This window comes from Sparus aurata, chromosome 22 (genome assembly GCF_900880675.1).
Source record: "Sparus aurata chromosome 22, fSpaAur1.1, whole genome shotgun sequence".
Classification (NCBI taxonomy): Eukaryota; Metazoa; Chordata; class Actinopteri; order Spariformes; family Sparidae; genus Sparus; species Sparus aurata.
In genome coordinates, this window is record NC_044208.1 from 25,937,618 (window position 1) to 25,958,328 (window position 20,711).

Genomic DNA, 20,711 nt, shown 5'->3' on the forward strand with positions numbered 1-20,711 from the left:
TTGATATGCAGATGGCTGGTGGGGATCGTGTGTGAAAGCTGGGGAATGGCATGAAACGGTGCGACAGCCAGAGTTGATTTGCTCCGCTCGTGGAGTGATTGATGCGGAGATTGTTTACACACGCAGCCAATCTTTTCTTTTTTTTTTCTCCACCGCACGTGTGCGTGCGTCTGCATTTCTGCATGCGCTCGCGTGCTCCTGCACTTCATCCAGTATCTGTACGTATACAGTATGTATGCCACCGTGCACACACGTTACGTTTTTATATGTGTGACTGTCTGTGCGCCTGCATACATCATCACCCCCTCCCTCCCTCCCCCCGGCCTCAGCCAAGGTTTCTCACCTTCCAGCTCCGGCTCGCGGGCGCCCTGACTCTCCTAATTTGCAGTCCTCCCTGCCTCCCTCGCTACCCCATCTCTCCATCCATCTCACTGAGGGTTTCACGCTCCTAACCGTGAAATTCACCCACATTCACAATTATGTCTTCAATCAGAGCCATCTCAAAGCTGGTAGGATGCAGCCTTTCTCTGGGAACGGCAGGAGGTCCGCATCAACGCTCAGAGGACCGAGCGGGCTTATTCCTGCCTTCGCTCTCCCCGCTAATGACTGACAGATTTTTTAGGGATGGGAGCAGTCAAGTTCGGGAGGCTTTTAACTTGCAATCAGGTACCCTGGGCCTGCATGCTCCTCAGCATGTTGATCCTTTTGGCAAACCAATATGATTGCAGATATTGAATAATTCATGGGTGTCTAATGATGTGTCAATCACAGATGGTTTTGTTTTATTTATCGCGCTCTATGCACAGGTTTGTGCGTCCTCCCAAGCTCTATTGCAAGTTAATATTGCATGAAGACTGTTAGCAACATGACACTGAGTACAGCAACTAGCTCTTCTCATCAGGGATGTTGCGCTGCTTGGCTAACAAGTCTGTGGGTAATGTTTCCCGGGCTTCTTTATGGCTTTTCAAACTGAAATGACCTTTTAGAATGCAGCGCATAAACATGGGCCGTAAAAAAAAAAAAAGAATCTGCAGAGAAAGCTCCATTGTTCACATGTTGCTTTTTCAGCTTCATTAACCGGCACATTTGCGTGTTGTTGTTGCTGTTGCTGTTGTCGTGAACCACCCTTGCACTTTACAGTTTATAGTATTCTCAGACATCTAGTTTTGATTTTCATTATTGTTGCTTTTCCATCTCTTTGAAGGCTGTCGGAGAGTTCTCAGCCTTGAGTTACCCAATGTATTTATCCTGCTCTTAACAAAACCCACCTCCAGCTCTCAGCTGTTCCTTGAGTTTTTTTACTTTTTCCACTACCCGACGTTCTAATTTTGACCAGCACAATAGGCCGTTTCAAGAAAAGCCGAAGGCGAACCGTAATGCCTCCGAGACCTTGCGGAGGAGCGCTGAACGGCTCCCGGGAAAATTTCATCAACTCAACCATGACCGAGAAGATACGGCAAGATGGAGAATCCAGCGGGAGGTTCCATCATGGCCTCGCGCTGCACACACACACACAGTCGAAGTCTTCTGTGGGCTGCTCTCTGAACTGACAAGTCCTTAAGTACTTGATGTCCGCGGGTGGTGCGCGCGCCGGGGTGCCAGTCACCCAGAGAAAGGTCCCCTTCTGTGGGACACCAGGGGTGGGAGAAGACCCCGACGTCACACTCGTAGAAGGAAGAGGCTACAGCTGCTCTTTGAGTTGCGGGGAGGCTGCCCGCGTGAGTGTGCTCCGACGGGGATCTGCTCCTTTTGTCTGCAGGCAGAAAGAAGCTGTCACGCAGCCAGAAAGAGGAGATCTCAGTCAGTCCGCTCCATTCAAACTTCCTCTGCCCACGCATAATGCCGTCTAACATCTAGATCTCACACCCTGAATGCAGATGCATTTTTAAAAAAAAAAGCACACAGTGGATGTATAGAGGCAGCTCCCTCGCAGCACAATGACTTGGAGACGGAGGTCCTCCTTTGTCCGTTTCAGCTCCCTGCCCAACAGCACTCTCTTTTGGAGGCAGCGGGGAAATAATCAGCAGGGCGATGACGCTAATAACAACGGAGCGCCCCGTCGCTCCGCAGCCCCCGGGTGTCCGGGACCCTGCAGCGAAACAGTCAAGAAAGAGCGAAGGGGAGAGGAGAGGAGCGCGCCAAGAAGAGTTTAGCAGCGCAGAGCCGACGGGAGGAAGACGAGAGGAGCAGTGTATACGCAGCAGCCCTCAGGTGGGCCTGTGAGCTCTGCACAATCAGTCACGCTGGAACCAGTGGGCTCACGTGAAGACGCCCTCACTCTCCTCTCCCCGTCCCTCCAGCCTCTCTGCACCAGTAATGTACTGATGAGCTGTTTGTGCATGTCTTTTATACGCCTGTGTGTAGCTGTGTGGATCTCTTTCCAACGTACTAGGTCAGACGGAGCCTGGGGCTAGTTTCATGAGGGGGGGTAACGGGTGGTTGCAGCGGGGGGAGGTGGGGCAGCCAGCCCCGGTAGCCCCGCAGCATGGCACTGTGGTCGGGGACAACGGGTTCCCAGAGCCCCCCTGCCGAGGCGTTTCCCCCCCGCTGAGCTAATCCCCTGCTCCTCAGGATTAACCAACTTCACAGCACTGGCCCCTACTGCGCTGTCAAGGCACCCCGTTCAACCTCCAACCCTTTCCCCAGCCACCACCACCACCACCATCCCTCCACCCTCACACACACACACCCTCATTACCCGCCTTAAATGTTGATTTTCACTTCTCACATCCCCGTCTCCGTGTCCCCGGCTGTCCGGTGCACTCATTGCCTCTGCGCATTCATAATTGACGTGTTTACTTTATGCCACCGCTAATGAGATTTCAAACCATTCTACCACATTCAAGTTTAAGAAAATATTAATTTAGTTTTCACTAACGAGCGTCCATTTGTTCCCACTCATTCCATCATATTGAGGCAAAATTTACGAGCGAACTTGTTGAAGTTTGTTTTCGGGTTGCGTAATCCATCAGCGTGAACATCGAGGTTGCGTCGTTTGAGGTATGAGGTGAAAGTTACGCAGACTTTTTTTTTAAAGTAAATCCGCTCTTAATTAGCAGTTGGTTCCGACATGATTAATCACAGGTCGTTTTTGGTAATCCATTCAAAGTTTAAGTCGTTTGACAAGTACCGCTCCGGCGAACTGTGAGTGGGATTTTTTTCCCATCTGCTTGTTTCTAAGACTTTTTGTACACTCTGTAGGAATTGATGACAAAAATATGCAGATTTGTTCACATCAAACCAGCGTCTGGATTCTCGCCGATCTGGACACATTAGTTCATGGGCTGATCGGCAATATATTGATCCTGCATCGCAAAAGTACGCATACGCAATAGTGAGGTAGCAGTACATTAACACGTCATACTACAACTTTTCTGCCGCTGTAAAATAAGGTCTTTCTCGGATACGTGGGAGTTTTGCTCGTGAGTGACTCGCGGACTCATTCTTGATCACTTTATCAAACAAAGTCAGGGTCTGCTTTGGTTGCATCCCCCTACAAAGAATCCCCGACTCATCCACCAACGATTAATTACGTCAAAACCGAGCTGATCAAGTTTCATGGGGGGAAAATTCCTCAAAAGAAATTGCGTTTTTCCCAAATTGCAGAAGACGAAAATAATAGCAGTGTCATTCTTCTTCCGGTATCGTGCAACCCTCGTGCCTGTGAAGGAGCTGCAAACACACACTCAGCCATAATGGCATGATTTCAACAATGTCACTCCTCTTGAGTAGTTAATGTTAACCTTATTCTACTTTTGTACAGCTGTGACTTTAAGACTGTATTGAAAACACAAAACATGTCTCCAACAAAACACACTTCTTCTTGAATGTGTACTTTCATGTCGAGTGTTGGCAGAGAGAAGCCTTTTTTTTTTCATTTGTGTGTGCTGTATCGGTGTGCACAGTCATTTCTGAGCTCCACGGAGGAGCTGCTGTGTCTCTCTGATTTTTTTGGGTTTTTTTAAGGCTCCAGGGCTGAAAGAGAGTTGGTCCAAATCAGGCAGATCATCTTTCTCCCTCCATGCCGTCTCTCCTCCCCCCCCCCCCGGTTTCCTCTTTTAACCACAGTCTCCATCCTCTCCTGCACCTTTCTGTCCCACCGCTGCCTCCGTCTCTCCGCAGCGCTGATTAGGTGGGCAGGAGATGATGGGTGTATTTGGGGCCTGCGAGGCCGGTGAAGTCGAATCTGTCTGACACCGTCTCCTCTTCAGCATCTTCTAATGGAGCTCTGAGGTCTCAGAGACATGGTGGTAGATGATGTAACGCGCACGTGGGAGAGTGCGTGTGTGTGTGTGTGTGCGTGACGGCTTTGGAGAAGCGTTGGCGAGCAGCTGCAGGTGTGCCTGAGGACGGTATTAGGTGAAGGTACAGGGAGGCTGCAGGTAATGAGTAGCACGAGCTGTGTGTGCTCACACCTCGTTGAAGAGCGATGGGCTGGCACTCCGGACAATTTCCAGCCGTTACAAACAAGCAAGTCATTTTCTATCCTCGCTCTCTCTCTTCCGCCTCACATCTCCGTCAAACACACACACACACGCACATTAAACAAAGGTAAATTCCTCCTGTATCCCCCTCTCTCTCTCTCTCTCCCTCTCTCTCATCTCGCCCAGTCATCCCTGCAGTCAGTCAGGTTGCTGGCTAATTATCAGTGGTTAGGATGTGACAGATGCCGCCGAGTTTTTGGCAGTCAGTTCGCCGTCTCCCCACAGGAAGAGGCAACAACTGACCTTTTCGAAAAAGCGCAGGCCTGGCAAACCATCGCAATATCCAGACACGGCACCTCGCCGGCACCCGGGGAAGGATCGACTCTGGAGGTGGGAGGGTTAGTGGTTATATATAGATTTGTCCTGTACGTGCGCGCGTGTGTGTGTGTGCGTGTGTGTGTGTGTGTGTGTGTGTACAGCCAAGGTGAGGGTGCTCACATCAAAACGAGATAAGTGCAGACACGGTGCTGTTTTCAACTTTTGTACCTCTAGTGTGTGTGTGCGTAGAGTGTATGTGTGTGTGCACCGGTAAGCGTTTGAATTTATTTTCAATGGGAATCATTTTTTAATGGGCCCCATTAAGGGGAGCCAATAGGAGCCCATATTTCTGAAGAGCCTTTGTTTTTGTCCTTTCTAATATTTCCCTAACTTGTTTATTTATTGATGAAACTTGATTTACACTCAGCCTTCCCTTCTAATCTCTTTTCCTTGTTTGTTTTCTTACTTTTCCTCCTTTTCAGGCTATATATGTATCAGCTTTGTTTGTTGCAGCCCAAAGGTGCACGAAGTAAGAACACAAGAAAAACCTAATGAAAGCTTCTCATTAGGTGTTTCGGTTTACATAATAGCCAGCAGTGATTAAAGCCTACATGTTTTGGGTTTTTTTTGCAAAAAGACAACAGTAACACAACAACGGCTGCCTCAAAATACACAAAATACCCCTCGCAACTCAGCAATCAAACCTCGAGCTCCGCCGCCGCCTCTTTCTCCTCGGCAATTTAGGTGTCACTTTTAATTCCAGCCCCCCTCCCATCGCCCCTATACCGCCGCCCCACACCCCACAGTGCTGCCCTACATGGCCGCTATCAACACAGGGGCTTACTTTGGTAATGAAGTGGGGTCTCAGTCTTCCATCTCCTGTCTAGTTTTGAAGAGTGCGGAGCAGTAATTGGTGTACGACCTACACCACCGGCAGCACTCATGTCCCCTGTCCTACGTGACATTCCCATCCAATTAAATCTGCGTCGACACACACACACACACACTCACACACACACACAGTCACACACAGAGGCACTAAAAGAGCGCACACTCGCTGTTATCATGGCTCCCTAAATTCTCTCCCTGATAGTCTTTCAAGGTGCCTTTTTAAGTTGACACAAGTGTTGTACAGCATATCCGCAGTTTATCTTCATAGTGTGTGTGTGTGTGTGTGTGTGTGTGTGTGTGTGTGTGTGTGTGCATGCACGGGCAGATTGTGCACTCACACATTGAGGATGCAGACTTTCTGCTCTGAATGAGTTCATTCAGAGGGATTATGGGTAAATCTGTGTGGCCAGTGGATGGATTGCACTCTGGCTCGCAAGGATTAGCTGAAGGTGACACGGAGGTGACAGGTCTGTGTCCATCTGTGTTTGTATGTGCTGCCATAGTCTACTGTGTGTGTGTGTGTGTGTGTGTGTGTGTGTACGTGCATTTATGCTTGGTGTGTGCACGTATGTCTGTGTTATTAGCCCGAAACGTGCTGTAATCCATCAGCGTTAATGAGATGTGTGTGTGTGTGTTCTCCTGCAGTGATGGCAGTGGGATGTGTTGTGTGTGTGTGTGTGTGTGTGTGTGTGTGTGTGTGTGTGTGTGTGTGTCTTTTGGCTGACCTTGACTTCAGTCTGTCGGATGAACACACTCCAAGGCCGTCCATACGGAGAGCGAGACTCCCATCAGATCCCCAGATGTCATCATACACAATCTGTCTGATGTGTGGATCATGAGCGAATAACAAGCAAAACAGCTCTCCATCCTCCTCCCCCCCCCCCCCCGAGAGGAATGAGAGAGACCTGGGAGTTCATGAATGTGGAAGTGTGTCAAAGGTTAAATCAGTAGCACCCACAGGAACCCTCAAGGGGCCCCAAGATAAATCTGACAGGTCAAAGGGTGACTAAAGGGATTTTACCTTCAGTCGATGAGATGAGACAACCATAAACGCTTCAAACTGTTCACAGCTTATTTCCATACCATGAGCATGACATGTCAAAAAAAGCTTGCGTGAGACTCTTTGGATGTTCATACGTGGCCCAGTCATAACATACTAGGGCAGTAACGACACACCAAACTCACAATTCGGTTTGTATCACGATTTTTGACCCACGGTCCGATACGATACAAACCTCGATATTTTTTTTTTCTTTCTAAATAAAACATTTTATTTATGTAACATTTCAATAACTTACGTATATGATGCTTGTCTGATAGTATCAGAGGTGCAGTATTGTGGATGGCGTGTCTATCCGATGGTCTGTTAACTGCACAGGTCCCTCGCTCAACTTAATACAGAGAAATGTCCCACAAAACAACGTTACGGAACCAAACTAAGGTAACGTAGTAACCGTAACTGTCTTTGGCGACAAGTTAAAAATACCACAGCTGTACGTGGAGAAGCGTCCTTCCTCCCGCCCGTCCTACAGACTCCTCGTCACATTTCTGCCCTGCGTCTGTCACCGGCACCTCACCGAGTGCTTCTGATGAAAGAAAATTACGCAGCGGTTCGTCTTTACAGCGGTGTTTCGCTCTGTGTGAACGAACAACGGTCGGAGAATTGGCGAACGACCACTGCGGTGTTAATGTGGTGTTACTTACAGCTCATAAGGCTGATCTGGACTGGAAGTTGTGTCGCGATTCTGCCTTCTCACAGCGCGAGACAGGTTCGTGGATCTGAGCGTCGCGATTTCAGCTTCGATACGTGTATCGTTACAGCCCTATAACATACGAAGGGTTTACTGCCCGGAGGAGATTTACACATCGCTAAATGAAATCGTGTTGCATCGTTTGTGCATCCCAAATCAGAAAAACAAGCTGCTGGTGCGCTTTCATTTCCAAGTTTTCAGTTCGGAGGCTGATGCTAACAGCAGCCGAGGAAAGCACAAACCCATCACTCATGTCATTCACGCAACTGCCGTCACGTGACGTCCCTTAGCGAAGCCGCAAGCATGTCGGCGAAGAGGACGCGCCTCATATAAGGACGCAAATACCCCCAAACATTTGCATTTCAGAGCAGCGTGGAGCCCTTTCCTGTACAAGTGTAGGGACTCGGTAGATTTCGCCATCAAACATTGATTAGCAACCCCGGGAGAGAGTACGCAGGTACAAACAGCTGTCACATGCCGAGAAAATTAACACGGGGAACAGAGGTGCATACAAACGAGTTCAAATTAGTTGTCACGAAGCTGCTGCTTTTGTTTTCTTCTCTCGCAATTTACGTAAAGCGGTTGTTTGTGAAAATAGAGCTCGGCAAAGCGTGAGCCGACGCGTGCGGCTCCTGCCACGTCTGACAGCCTCTGCATGTCCAAATACGCTGTGGTACGGAATTCAAATTGCACCCTAAATGTAGAGATCATTAAAAAAGACACCAGCAGTCCTTCTCCATCGTCTTAACCTCCGACACACCTTCTCACCCCGACGGTCGCGCAGTCAACACCGCAGTCGAGGCCGTGTTTAGCAGCGTGCGTGATAACCACAAGGCGTGACACTGCATTTTATCATCTAAAAAAAAAAACTTTTTTCGATTTCTGATCCCGCTCTGGTGCTCAGATGTGGGGGTTTTTTTTCAGGATACGTGGCCAAACACAGATGGTGTCAGACTCTGAGAGGTAATTCCAGTGCAGATACAATGGAGTCTGAGAACAGGACATGGTAAACAGTGAATTTCGGTTCCAGTCCTTCAGAAAGATGTTCAGTCAAAGACGGACACGTTTGTTGTCTGAGGGATTCAGATTATTCCACCAAGAGGAATCCTCAGTAGACTAAACCGCGTGCAATAGGTTCACTTATGCTCATACACGTCGTGGATCAAAGCGATGGTGTGTGTGTGAGTGTGTGTGCAAAATGTAACCAAACGTGTGCGAGTCTGAGAGAAAAGAGCGACGTTGGCGTTTTTTTGGAGACGCGGTCGATGTGCGAGTGCTGGTGCCCAGCAGACAGCAGGGTGACGCTGGAGGTGTGGGCACAGGCCTCACAGTTTGTGTGATGTGCTCTGACACACAGATGGCAGCTGACACAACACAGATAGACTCTCGCTCCGTCCTCTCGCACCCACTCTCACTCCTCCTCCTTCCTCTCCTCTCCAAAATGGATGTTCTCTCTCCTGTTGGCGCTCCACGCGCTTCTATCTGTCACCTGACTTGATAGACATTCAAATTGATGCAAAAGATATTGTCGCCACTCTCCTTTTTCCTGTTTTTTTTCATTTCCTCCTTCCTACCCCCCCCCTCTCCTCAGTCACATCTCCCATCCCCTTTTTTGTCATCCTCGTCCACGCTGCGATCCTGCCCAGGTGCGAGAGAGAGAGCGTTTTTGGATGAGATTCTTGCAAATATGCAAAGAAGCAGGATGTCACGGTTGAATGATTCCAAATGAACATCCACAGTCACTATCAGCAGCTCCCTTTGTCAAAAACAGCCAACATGCACCTCACATGTGCAGCAGAATTTGCTTTAAAAATGAAAGGTCAGCAGACAATTTGAATTGCCCCCTTTTTTCCTCCCCCCCTCACCACTATACTATAGAGTAGTTTTTGTCGTGCTGTGGAGATTTCCCCCCACCTAGCCGCTAATGAACACTCTTGGCAAACGTGGGAAATGTTAATGTAAGCAAATGATGCCTATATTTGTGTGCAAATTGTTTTGAATGCCCTCCAGGCCGGAGCTGATTCATTCAGTAGCCCTGTTTTCCTCAAGCCAAATCAGAACCTCTCAGTTCATTACTCCTGACAGGAAACAGAGGGCTATGAGGGATTGATGCACTCACACACACACTCAAACACATGCACCCCCCCTCTCTTCTTGTTCCAGCGGCCCTATAGAAAACAAATCAAACTACTGTCGAACATGGGCTCGCATGCAAATGTCTTCCTGCACTGAGGTCTTCTGGTTTAATGATACCCGACAGCAGATGGGGGAGCTCGCAAACTTGGGGGTTAATTGTTAAATAAAAGAAGAGGGTTGGGTTTTATAGTCCTTGATTGGAAAGAGAACCTTAATGAATAAACCAAAATTATGCATGTAACAAGAAAGATATTCTAGCAGTGCTAAGGGCTAAATGCTAACATAAGCACGCTAATAGTTTGGGGAGTCGACATGCAGATATTGAGCAGGTGTGTTAAAGATCTTAGTTTAGCATTTTAGCATGCTAACACTTGCTGCCGTTGAGCTTCCAGATCTGGAAAGTGAAGCCGATGCAGAAGTGGCTTACAGCTGCACTCTTTCTGATCACCAGCTGGTTGCAAAAAGAAGTCTGATGGCATGTAAGCTTATGAGAAAGTGACCCCACTTTCTCATAAGCTTACATGCCATCAGACTTCTTTTGCTAGATTCAAGTCTTTTTTAACACAGTTTACTTTGAACATTATGGCCCCATTTAGAGTACGGTAGATGATAAATCAGGATATTCTCCCCAGCACCTCTTATGTCCAAATATGGTCAAAAAGCCAAGACGGCAACAGCCGCAATGCCAAACTTGAGGCTTCAAAGCGGTTGTGCACTCGTCAGCGTGTTTACTATCTACACTAAACAGTCTGTGCAGGTTGGGCTGATTGAAATGGATTTGGTTTTGCAGGAATTTGTTCATGAATCAAAATATTGCCAACTTAGAATAAAAAGTTTGCCCTGATAAAGTAGTTAGATGATGAAAAGTTAAATTACAATATGTCCTCGGGAGGGGCGTAAATGTCGCCAAATTTCATTTAATTGCCGACACGAGTTCGTCTGAACCAGAAGACAGATTCCCTGTGCCGCCGTCCCCTCGAGCCACACTGCTAGCACGGCTAGAATACAATCAGTGCGGTGAACAGATGTGTGTCAAAATTTCATCTACTCCCCTCTGTGATGATGAAAAACCAAAAGTGACACTTCAATTTGGTTTGCAAACTGACCGTTCTCCTTTTTTTTTCCCCAAACAAGGAAAAAAAAAAAATCACCCGCATGACAAACACAGAGTTAGCGGTCCGTGTACGTGCATTTTTGAGGTGCGTGCGTGTGGACAGCGGGACGGGAGTCTGAGATAGACAGAGAGATAGCGTTCATGCGAGTGAGATGGATAGCCGGGGATGGTGCAGGGATTAATGTGAATTTGTAACTTAAGGGCATGACTTCCTGCTCGATAGGATCTAGAGCATCAGCTCCTCTCCGCAGGCGATTAATTCAACGCTGCTTTTCTTTCTTTTTTTTTTTTTGCAGCTTCAATTGCATTCCAGTGCACGCACTCAGTTTTTAAAGGTTACAGTGCTGTTAGTGTGCCGTGTGTATGTGTGTGTGTGGTTAACAGCTTGAGTAAACGCAGGTTTTGTGCGGCTTTTCCTGTTTGTGCGTCGTCCTGCTCAACAAGGTGTTTGGCTTGATTATCTAGTGTAGGGAACACTGGAACTGTTAAGCAGCCAGCGTTGTATCTGCAGCGCGACGCACTCGTCCGCCTCTTAATGGATCTTTTGTGTCCGCGCTGAGGTGTGCAGAGCCCGAGTGGTTTCGTTATCTGAGTGAGGCGTTTTATTTATTTTGGGTTTTCTTTCCCACTCCTCCCTGCAGCCCTCCTCTGTGTTTTTTTTTCCCACTTTATATATCCTGTAGTTTGCATCTCAGGGGGAAATGGATCCGTGTCAGTATCTCAAGGAGTGGCAGCCCCATCTATTATAGTTTATCTTATTGTATGTGCGTGTTTGTGTGTGAAAGAGAGAGAGAGACGGAGAGGTATGGAGAACAGTGCGGTTCATCATCCCCCCTCTCTCCCCCCCCTGCAGGTAACCGTATTAGTGGATAGACTGTGATGCCACGGGCGCCCCTCCGCACGATCGGATTGTTTTGGTGAAATAGAGAGATGCGGCCCACGCGTAGGCGGAAAGATGGAAAGTAGCTTCAAGAGCAAGGCATCGGTCAACAACTTGTAAATGAAATAAAATAAACGCACCAGCTATTACCGACGAGTTCTACACTTTCAGTCGTCCTCCGCAGCGCTGCCATTATTTTTATGCCGTCTTGACTTACTGACTCTCGCTTTTCGTGTTCATTCCTCTGTTCTGTAGCATCTTGGCGCCGCTCCATCACAGGCCGAGTAAAAAGCAAGACGACACACGCGAGGCTTTCAGAAGCGTAATGTCACCGAGCAAATCCATACTCCCTGGCGGTATCCATTAATTTTTATGGTCTTTGACTGGGCTGCGCGTTTCCTGTTTTAATGTTACAGCGCGAGGGCTCGAGGGGCAGTTTGTGCTCGCGCGCCACATGTTCCTCTCGGCTCGTTCTTCACCACGTCCGTGACACGTTCCAGAGTCAGAAAACGGCTTCTTTTGAGAACGGCGTCGCGGCTTATCTTCCGGCTTTATGTTGAGATGCAGGATGAAATCAATGGAGATAAAGAGCTCGCTCAGCCGATCTCCAGCGGATCAAAGAGCCTAAGTCCTCTTATATGTACCTCAAACAGAGACCTACACTCAGGCTCATATTGAGTTAGCGGTGCCGGATGTACTGTAAGGAGCCAGACAGACGCCAATCGATAAATATGTGGTTTACGTGTGCTCAGAAAACGCACCCCAGTCTACCGCCATCGTTGTATTTAACACCTGGTATTTAGTGTATAGATGTTCTCCAGAGTGTAGCGTGCAGACGGGCATAAGGTTTAATTCTACGCAGCGCCAGCAGGCAGGTGAGAGGACGGCAAATCTGTCTGCTGTCAGCATCAACAAACATGGCAGGTGTGACTGCGCATCGAACATCATGGTTATTATGAACGCTACGTTCTTATGTTCGCGCTGCACGGGTCACTGTGACACCTGGCTGACATCAGATAGAAGTTGTGATTCGTCGCAGGTCACAGTGTGCGCTGCGAGCATTAACATAGTTTCCCTTTTGTCCAGATAACACATTCAGAGGCAGATCTCCCCGAAAGCCTTGGCCTCGTTCTTTCATTTCCCAATCTCTACCCTTCCTATCCGTCTTTCCTTCCGACACAAAAGAGCACCGATCCTTCATTGTTTGTTCTGTTGTAACCCCGCAGACACATTTTTTCGAGATGATTTTCCCTGCGTGATGAAACGAGCCCTGTCAGGAGCTACAGCCGATTACATGGCTCCATGCGGTGATCGGTCTTTGTGTATAAACACTTTTAAAAAAAAAAAAAAAAGCAATCGATGCAGCACAACATGTTGATGGATAAACTCCTACAGTGTCTTAGCGACAATGAAAGAGCCCTGTCTGCCTTCTCCGTCTGACGGAAGGCTTCAGAGAGGAGAACGAGCGGAGACGTAGTCTTTGTTTATGTAATGAGCGCAGTGTTTTGTTCCTCCGTCTCTCTCTCCGTCCTCCGACTCCTCTGCCTCGGAGATATAATCGAAGCATGTACACCCACTCTGAGAACTTTTTCTTTTTCGGCGTCGGTCCTAATGACACAGCTCGTATTAAATGCTTGATAGTGAATCGCACGTGTAATGAATTCAGTCCGATTCGTGACCTCTGCTCCCGTCTGAGACGTGGAGTCTCTTCTGACCTGCGCGTGTTCGTCTTAATCAGAACTGCCGACCCTTTTGACTGCATGTTAGATATGTCATGTTTACATTAATGGCCCTTAAAACGAGAATTTCCGGGCTCACGTGCACACACTGATATCCGACGTAATCGCTCGATCGATTTCCCTGTTCGTGTTCCCTGCTTTTTTTCTCTCTGATTTGAGAACACAGGATTGACATATTAACACCCCTAATGAATTTGCATTGTTAGCGAGCAGGTTTCCATTCACGCGTGCAGCAACAGAGGCATTCATTTTGAGTCGTGTTTTCTGGCCTCCTGCTGAAGACGAGTCCTATATTCCACTCTGGTTGTAGCTTTGTATTTTTAGCTCCCGAGGGAAAGATCAGGCTCTTTAACTGCTAAATGATCTCTCTTTCTTTCTTAACTCAACTGGTCAAGGCAGATGGCCGCCCACCTACAGTCCGGGTCTGCTCCGAGGTGTCGGCCTGTTGGAAGGCGAGCTTCTCTCGTTGCCAAGTGTTTGCTCCCGGGGGACTCTTGGCTGGTTTAGACGCGCTCTAATTGAAAAGTGTTCATGAGACGACTATTGTTTTTGAAGAGGACGCCATACCCAAGGATAAGTTTGCAAAAAGGGGAAAAAACTATTTAATAGAATTAATTAACCAAAACCATGGGATTCTGGAGGCCTGGCCAAGAAGAAAAGAAAGGATGGGAACGTCTGGGCCAGCCACACAGTTGGCTGTAGGACCCAGGATTTCTGTCCCTAAACTATACTGAAGAAAAAAAAAAACCAGCATGAACCAAACTTACAAACAAAGCCTCGAAAACTGGACTGCCAGACCTCCATCCTCAATGGAATAGACGCAAAATGAGGAACAAAGAAAGAGTCCAAGATAATCAGAGCTGCATTATCTCATTAGCTGAAAGAGAAGAGAGGAGGAAAGAATAATAGAAGGTGCATGATCTTATTTTGGGTTACTACACATCACTGTTTTCCCCCTCACTCTGTTTTGGCACCTGTCTCTTTAAGGCCCCGCCTCCTGAAGTCTGCTCTGATTGGTCAGCTCACACACGCCTGAACCAGCATCGGCTCGTCTCCGTTTTCTCGGATCGTCTCCGTCGCCGTTTTCAGCTTCCAGTCAGCTTCACTTCCATCGTGAATATATGTGATTCAATTATGCAAATGTGTGACATGGTGACGTCGTGTGATGTCAAGAAGTCGCGGAATTAAAGGCGGGGAAAAAAACTGAAAAAAAGAACAATGGGTCTCCTTTAATTTTTTAGATTTTAAAGCCGCTATGAAAATCTGAGTAATGTAAGAATAACCAGACAAACATCATAACATCTGTCTTATTTCGTAGCTGACTTTAACAGCAAGTGCTTCATTTGTTCTCGCTGTTTTCTCGTCTCATCAGGACCAGCTGTTTGCAGCGGTCCTGCTGGCCCTTTGTCTGTCCAGTAATCAGCTTCACTCAGCAGCGTCTGATGCTTAAATTTATGAACCTCCCTCGATGTGGTCCAAGGGGTAATTACATCTGCCGGAGAATGAGGCACGCGTCAGTCCTCACTCTCTCAGCAGGGCTCACTTACTCAACCTGCTGCCGGTGTGTGTGTGTGTGTGTGTGTCCCTGTTTAAACAGTGCTAATTGGCACTCTGTGTTTCGAGCCCACCTTTCCAAGAGTGTCTTCTGTGTCACCACTCTCCCAGCCTGCCAGTCGAATTAAACCCATCCTCTCGGCAGCTGATGCCAAGACCATTATCAGACCCCCAAAGGGAAATTTTCCCGAAGGCTAATTCCCCCGTCTCCTCCCGCGCTTTTATCTACCGGGTGATACCGGGAAGTTGGACGCGACCAGCGCTTCCAGGTGTCATTTAAATTCAGACCGACATCAAATGCCATAGGAGTCGCAGGAGCAAAGCAAGACAAAAAATACCTTCGGACACCTGTGTGTCTAAGAAAGTAAAAGAAAAGAAAGTTAAAAGAAAGTTAAAGGAACGGACACAGGTGCTCGCGAACATGAGGCTAAACTGCTAATGAAGGTCACTTACTCAGCACTCGTCTCTAAGTGACATCTTTGGCGATAACAAAAACTTTCCTCAAGTGTTTAACGTGCGCCGTTTGTTGTCCTCCGGGACGCCGGCTGAAGCCTCTCATGCGAAGGTGTTTTTCTTCTATAACAAAGACACAACCTTGATCAAGAAAGGCTCGCCGTAGTCTAAACGGATGCACGTTTTAATCACAGATCCTGGATCCGTTGGCGGCTCTTTAATGAGGCCTGCTCCAGCTGGAGGGCTGTCGGCGCGGCTGCTTTGATCAGTGGCCCATGGACACGGGATTACACTGCTAACACGCCACGCTAATGGAGCCACGGGGCAAAAAAGAAAAAACACACACAGACTCACAAAAACGCACGTCCAAAAACACGCACACGGAACACGAATGCAAATGTAAGAAATATACATACAAACGCACGCTCAACCTCTGACAAGGGCACAATCCCATAAGCCGGCGTCTTGTTCGCAACGCCGCCCATTGTGTCAGGCCCTTTCATCTGGCTTGCGTCTGTTTGTGCCGGTTTGGGTCGGCTGAGTTTGAGGCTCGGCGTCGGAAGTCGCTGCCAAAGAGGGGGCTCAGCGAGAAAAGGTCCAAAGAGCTCAGCGCTGACACACAGCCCAACTCCAGAGACTAATGGCTTGTAGCTCCCAACATATGTTGCTTTGTGTAATTGCTTTAATTGCTGTCATTGTACATAATGGTTGGTCTTTTTCATCTTCCCTGGTGGTGTAGGCATTCCGCTAATTATATCTGTCAGCCCTGCAGCCAAAATGAGCGTTTCACTGTGAATTCAGAGCAGTGGGAACTTTAGTTTTTTTTCTCCATATGATTGGTGCGCGTGTGGGTGTAAATGAGTGATCGGAGAGTGTTAGTTTTTGAATCAGTAGAGATTATATTAGTAATTTAGAGACTCCAGAGGATCTGTTTAATGGAAGCTTTTGCTCATCAGTCAGCGTGAACCTTGACCTCCGTCTCCTCTCACTCATCCAAGGTTGTTGTATTATATTATAATGCTGCACAGTAAATAACAATCTTCCTTTTCTGCCCCTCCAGGTACGACACCATCACAAACCAGTGGGAGACGGTCTCACCTCTCCCTAAGCCGGTCCACTCGGCGGCGGCCACGGTGTGCGGAGGGAAGGTCTACGTGTTCGGAGGCGTGAACGAGGCCGGGCGCTCGGCGGGCGTCCTTCAGTCCTACGTACCGCAGAGCAACACCTGGAGCTTCATCGAATCACCCATGATAGGTGAGACGGGTGACAAAACACCCACAGCGCGTGTCACAGATGCAGTTTCACGCGTGCACTCGTTCACAGCTCGACTCCGGCGTGGAGACGTCGTGCCCTCGGGGGAACGCGTCGCCTTTGTCGCCGTCGGCTTTTGTGTCATGGCAGAGCAGTCGTCTCCCTTTTTTAAAAGAGCAGTGTGTTGCATTTTCTGGTTCGATATTCCCAAACGTGTGGTTTCCCTTTTCTTCATTATGCCGTAGTATTTATTCATTCGAAAAAAGAGTATACCCATTTGAATTGTTTTACTTTCAACACATGAATTTTGATGTTTGCTTTTTTTTTCTCTCCGCTGGTTCCGTAACAAACACCGCGGCTGGGAAAAAGGCACATACTGCGGCGACATCAGCGTGTAACCATTTATATTCATGCGTTGCTTTTAATCTTCGGTCATTGACATCTTGCAGTCTCGTCAAAGAGGGGCCCTCCGTTGTGGTCGCCCCGGTTGCCTAGCAACAGCGTTCTCGCAACTCTACCCACTTGAACACCTTCTTCTACATCGCGTACTTGACTTCTCCTGTCCAAACCGTGAACACCTGTTTGCCATTTGAAGGAAAATGATTGTCAAGACAACAGCTGGATTGTGTGAGGCTTCGTGCTCCTTTTGCACCTCATGAAAAGGGAATCCCTCCGTTAAAGATGTCTCTTGTGCTCAGGCAGTGTTGGGGTAATTATTCAGAGCTCACTTAAGAACATGTACTTCTACCACACAGGTAAAATATATATATATATAAGAGTTTAATTCAGTTAAAATGTTGACCCAGACACATTGCAACAAAGAAAAAAGCAGTGGTCCGCGTATGACCTTTTTCCATCCCTCTTCTTTCCTCGTTACCGTCATCATCATCCTACTCAGTATGTTCCATAACCCCCCCCCCCCCCTCTCTTCCCATGTCACTGCTCAGCCATTATAATGAGCAGACCGAATGATAGGTGGGTCCGACCACAGCTCCTGACACGTTATTGGCCCGAACTCTGTAGTTATTCACCGCGTAAACCTGCAGCCACATTCCAGCCGGAGCCACCGGGGACCTGTGAAGGACGCAGCAACAGAAGAAACACTCTAACCAAGCTGCCATAACTCCAAGGTAGCAGGAAAAACACACAGTGCAGCGCTCTGTGTGATTCAAATCGCTGACAGCTGTGTTCCCAGTGCAAAGATCTTACCCACAGCCTGGTTTTCTACACAGAAATATATCCTTGAAAGGTACAGCACAGGGATGATTGCTATTGATTTGAACATATCCTTTGAGTCTGTTTGCTTAACATTTGGGCCTGGACAGAACTATTATATATATATATACACACACACACATATATATACATATATATATTTATATAGAAAAATCCTTGGGCTAAAGCAACAGTTTGATATATTCTAAAGGGCTCTTACTTGCTTTCCGGCTGACAGTTAGATGATAGAAGATTGATACCTGTCTCTTGTCTGCAGGTGAAACTTGAGGCTGCAGCCGGTTAGCTTAGTTTAGCACAAAGACTGAAACGGGGGAGAGAAACTGTTAGCTTACTAAATGAAAATATTTAAAATTGCAGTATGTGAGAATTGGCCTGCTGTTAAATGCATAATCAGATTATATCACCAGAGTAGGTGCATATTGCAGCTAGGATGTTAGCTCAGTTAGCCGTGCAGCTAGCGATCCAGAGCTCAAGATAATGGGGAGTGTTGGTGTTCACAGCGCTAGTAGGATTCTTCTGACGGGCCTGGGCTAGCTGGCTAGCATGCTAACTTCAGTAGACGTCTCTGCAACACAATGCGAAGACTTATAAATAAAATCATACAAATTCTTAACACTTTGTAAATAATTTTAGTAATTTTTTTTATTGATTGCTAAATGAATATTCTTATATATTGGCCTCTTTAACAGATAGGAGAGTAGCATCAATGTTTTTATCTCACTCTCCTCCAGAAAACAGCATGTTTCCAAACATTTCATAATATTCCATTAAAGCTGCAGCAGAAATACATATTTTCCAATCATAAAAGAATCAGTGTTTGTATTCATTCACAAATCTTCCGCACAATTTAAAAATTCTCCGTTTGACGCTGGATTACCCCGTTTAAGACGTCTGGCACAACAATGCGAGTTCCGGGCGCAGAGCTGTCCAGGCGCTGCATGTAAAGAGAATGACGATGTGAAATTGCGGCATACCGTTACCCGCGGCGGCGCTCGGAGCAGCAGGCATCAGAGAAAATCACAGGGTCAGGAAAAAAAAAGGGAAAAAAAATGTATTTGAATTCAAATGTTTCCTGACAAGACGTTGTTCGCGTGTCATTAAAGCACCCGCGCCGAGGCACTTCCCTCAGCGCCGTTGCCCAGGAACTTGCTCTCTGTCATTAGTGCCTCTTTCAGAGAGCAACACTACTGCGAGGGAAATTATGATTATGTAACGCGGGGCGTTTGGAGCGAGAGCTGAATGGTATTACAGGGCTGGCAGAGCAGCTGGCAGAGGGAGGGAAGAGAGGAAAGTCTGGTGAGGAGCGCACGCACGCAGGCACGCACAACTTCTCCTTACCTCATATCAACTATACACCCCCCGGGGGCACAGGTACACAGTGCATGAATTATGTAACGCGCCAGGAGGGTAACTCGACGTGTGCGCGTGCTTGGTGCTTTTTATGTGTGTGTGTGTGTGTGTGTGTGTGTGTGTGTGTGTGGACAGACGCAGACAGACAGACAGACAGACCGTCATCTGTCAGGGTGTAGATGAGCCTGCGTCTGACAGCCAACGAGCCAAGAGATAATGGACGGGTTTAGTGCTTCCTGTGAAATTGGGCCGGCGATGATTTTAGTGAGCTGGTGGGGAGCGCTTCTCGATCAACCCTCTGCCTCCCTCCATCGCTCTCGCTCTCTAATCTCTGTGTTCATCTCTCTCTCTCTCTCTCTCTCCTCACCCCCCGTTCTCCTCCTCCTCCTCCTCCCCCGTCTCTCGCAGTCTCTCAGCACTGTCTTATCGACTGACACAAATACAGCTGTGTGCGTTTTCTGCCGGTGTGCATCAGCGTATGTGTGTGTAGGGGTGTGAGCGTTCATGTGTGTGTTTTCCCTCTGCACGGACCGTCTCCCGCATGAACTGCAAATGGGTTTCACAAACACTTATCAGGACCGACTTCCTATCTCTCGCGGAGTGAAAAATAATATTACTCGTGCCAAAAATAGTCCCTTCAACAAGTCTATTGAGATGAGCGGCGGGGGGGGGGGGGGCGCAGGTTCATCTACTGTATATATATCTCCCTTTGTCTTCGCTATGTGTCCCCTGAGCAGAGCATGTAGCCAAACATGGGAGCGTAATTGAGCGCCCCTCACACGCACTAAACTATTTACGACGGCTCATTGCTTTCCTCAAAAGGTCAGCTCGCCCAAATAACCACGACGGCGAGGTTTTTGGGAAAACACCGCTCTCGCTTCCTCGGCGGCACAATGGAGGTGAAAGGAAATGTTGTTTGCGCATTGATTGATTCTGGAATAGCCACAAACCTCAGCATGACTCAGCCGTCCTCTTCATACTGCAACAATCATTTGGCACAATACCAGCGGATATTTCCCCCCTACAATCCTTAATAAAAAATCTGCCTCCTCGTAAAATAAAAAAAAAAAAAAAAAAAATGGTTTTAGATTCACATCTCATTCACATCATCGCACTCCCATCTGCCTACTTTATTTCGGAAAAAACTTCAGCTTCTCACAATTTGTGACAATAATGCTTTTTTTTTTTAATACATTTCACGGATTCAAATCTCCCACATCATTGCATCTCTCTCTATTTTTCTTTTTAATTACTCTTACTCAACCAGACAGTCCTTCCTGAACAGAGCAGATGTCGGCGCTAAATTATGGAACTCGTTTTCTAGTTTGATTAAAGTTGCATCTTGAAACTCCAGCAGAAGATTTTAAGGGTTCTGTTTTGTTTTGGTGTGTTTTCTGGCCATGCTAGCTGCACGTGTCGAGGGGATAGAAATGTCTACATTTACCTCGACACGTCTGGATTACCGTAACATTCGTGTTCCCCTCAGGACGACTTGTATTGACTTCGATGATCCCTGACTTTCCGTCGAGCACAGGGTGACAAGACGTCCCCGGGGAACGTCGCGGTTTTTAACTATCTCCCTCAAAACGGACTGCAAAGTGAAATTATACTTTG

The 20,711-nt window shown here is 47.6% G+C and overlaps 1 protein-coding gene across 5 annotated transcripts in view; it reads left to right on the top strand.

Moving 5' to 3' along the window:
* klhl29 (kelch like family member 29) overlaps nucleotides 1–20,711 on the top strand; it is a 224,824-nt gene that overhangs the window by 192,716 nt on the left and 11,397 nt on the right. For all 5 annotated transcript variants that reach the window (XM_030405482.1, XM_030405480.1, XM_030405484.1 and 2 more), the window contains one exon: nucleotides 16,321–16,514. In XM_030405482.1, coding sequence (XP_030261342.1) covers nucleotides 16,321–16,514 — 194 coding nt within the window. The remainder of the gene's footprint in view (nucleotides 1–16,320; nucleotides 16,515–20,711) is intronic.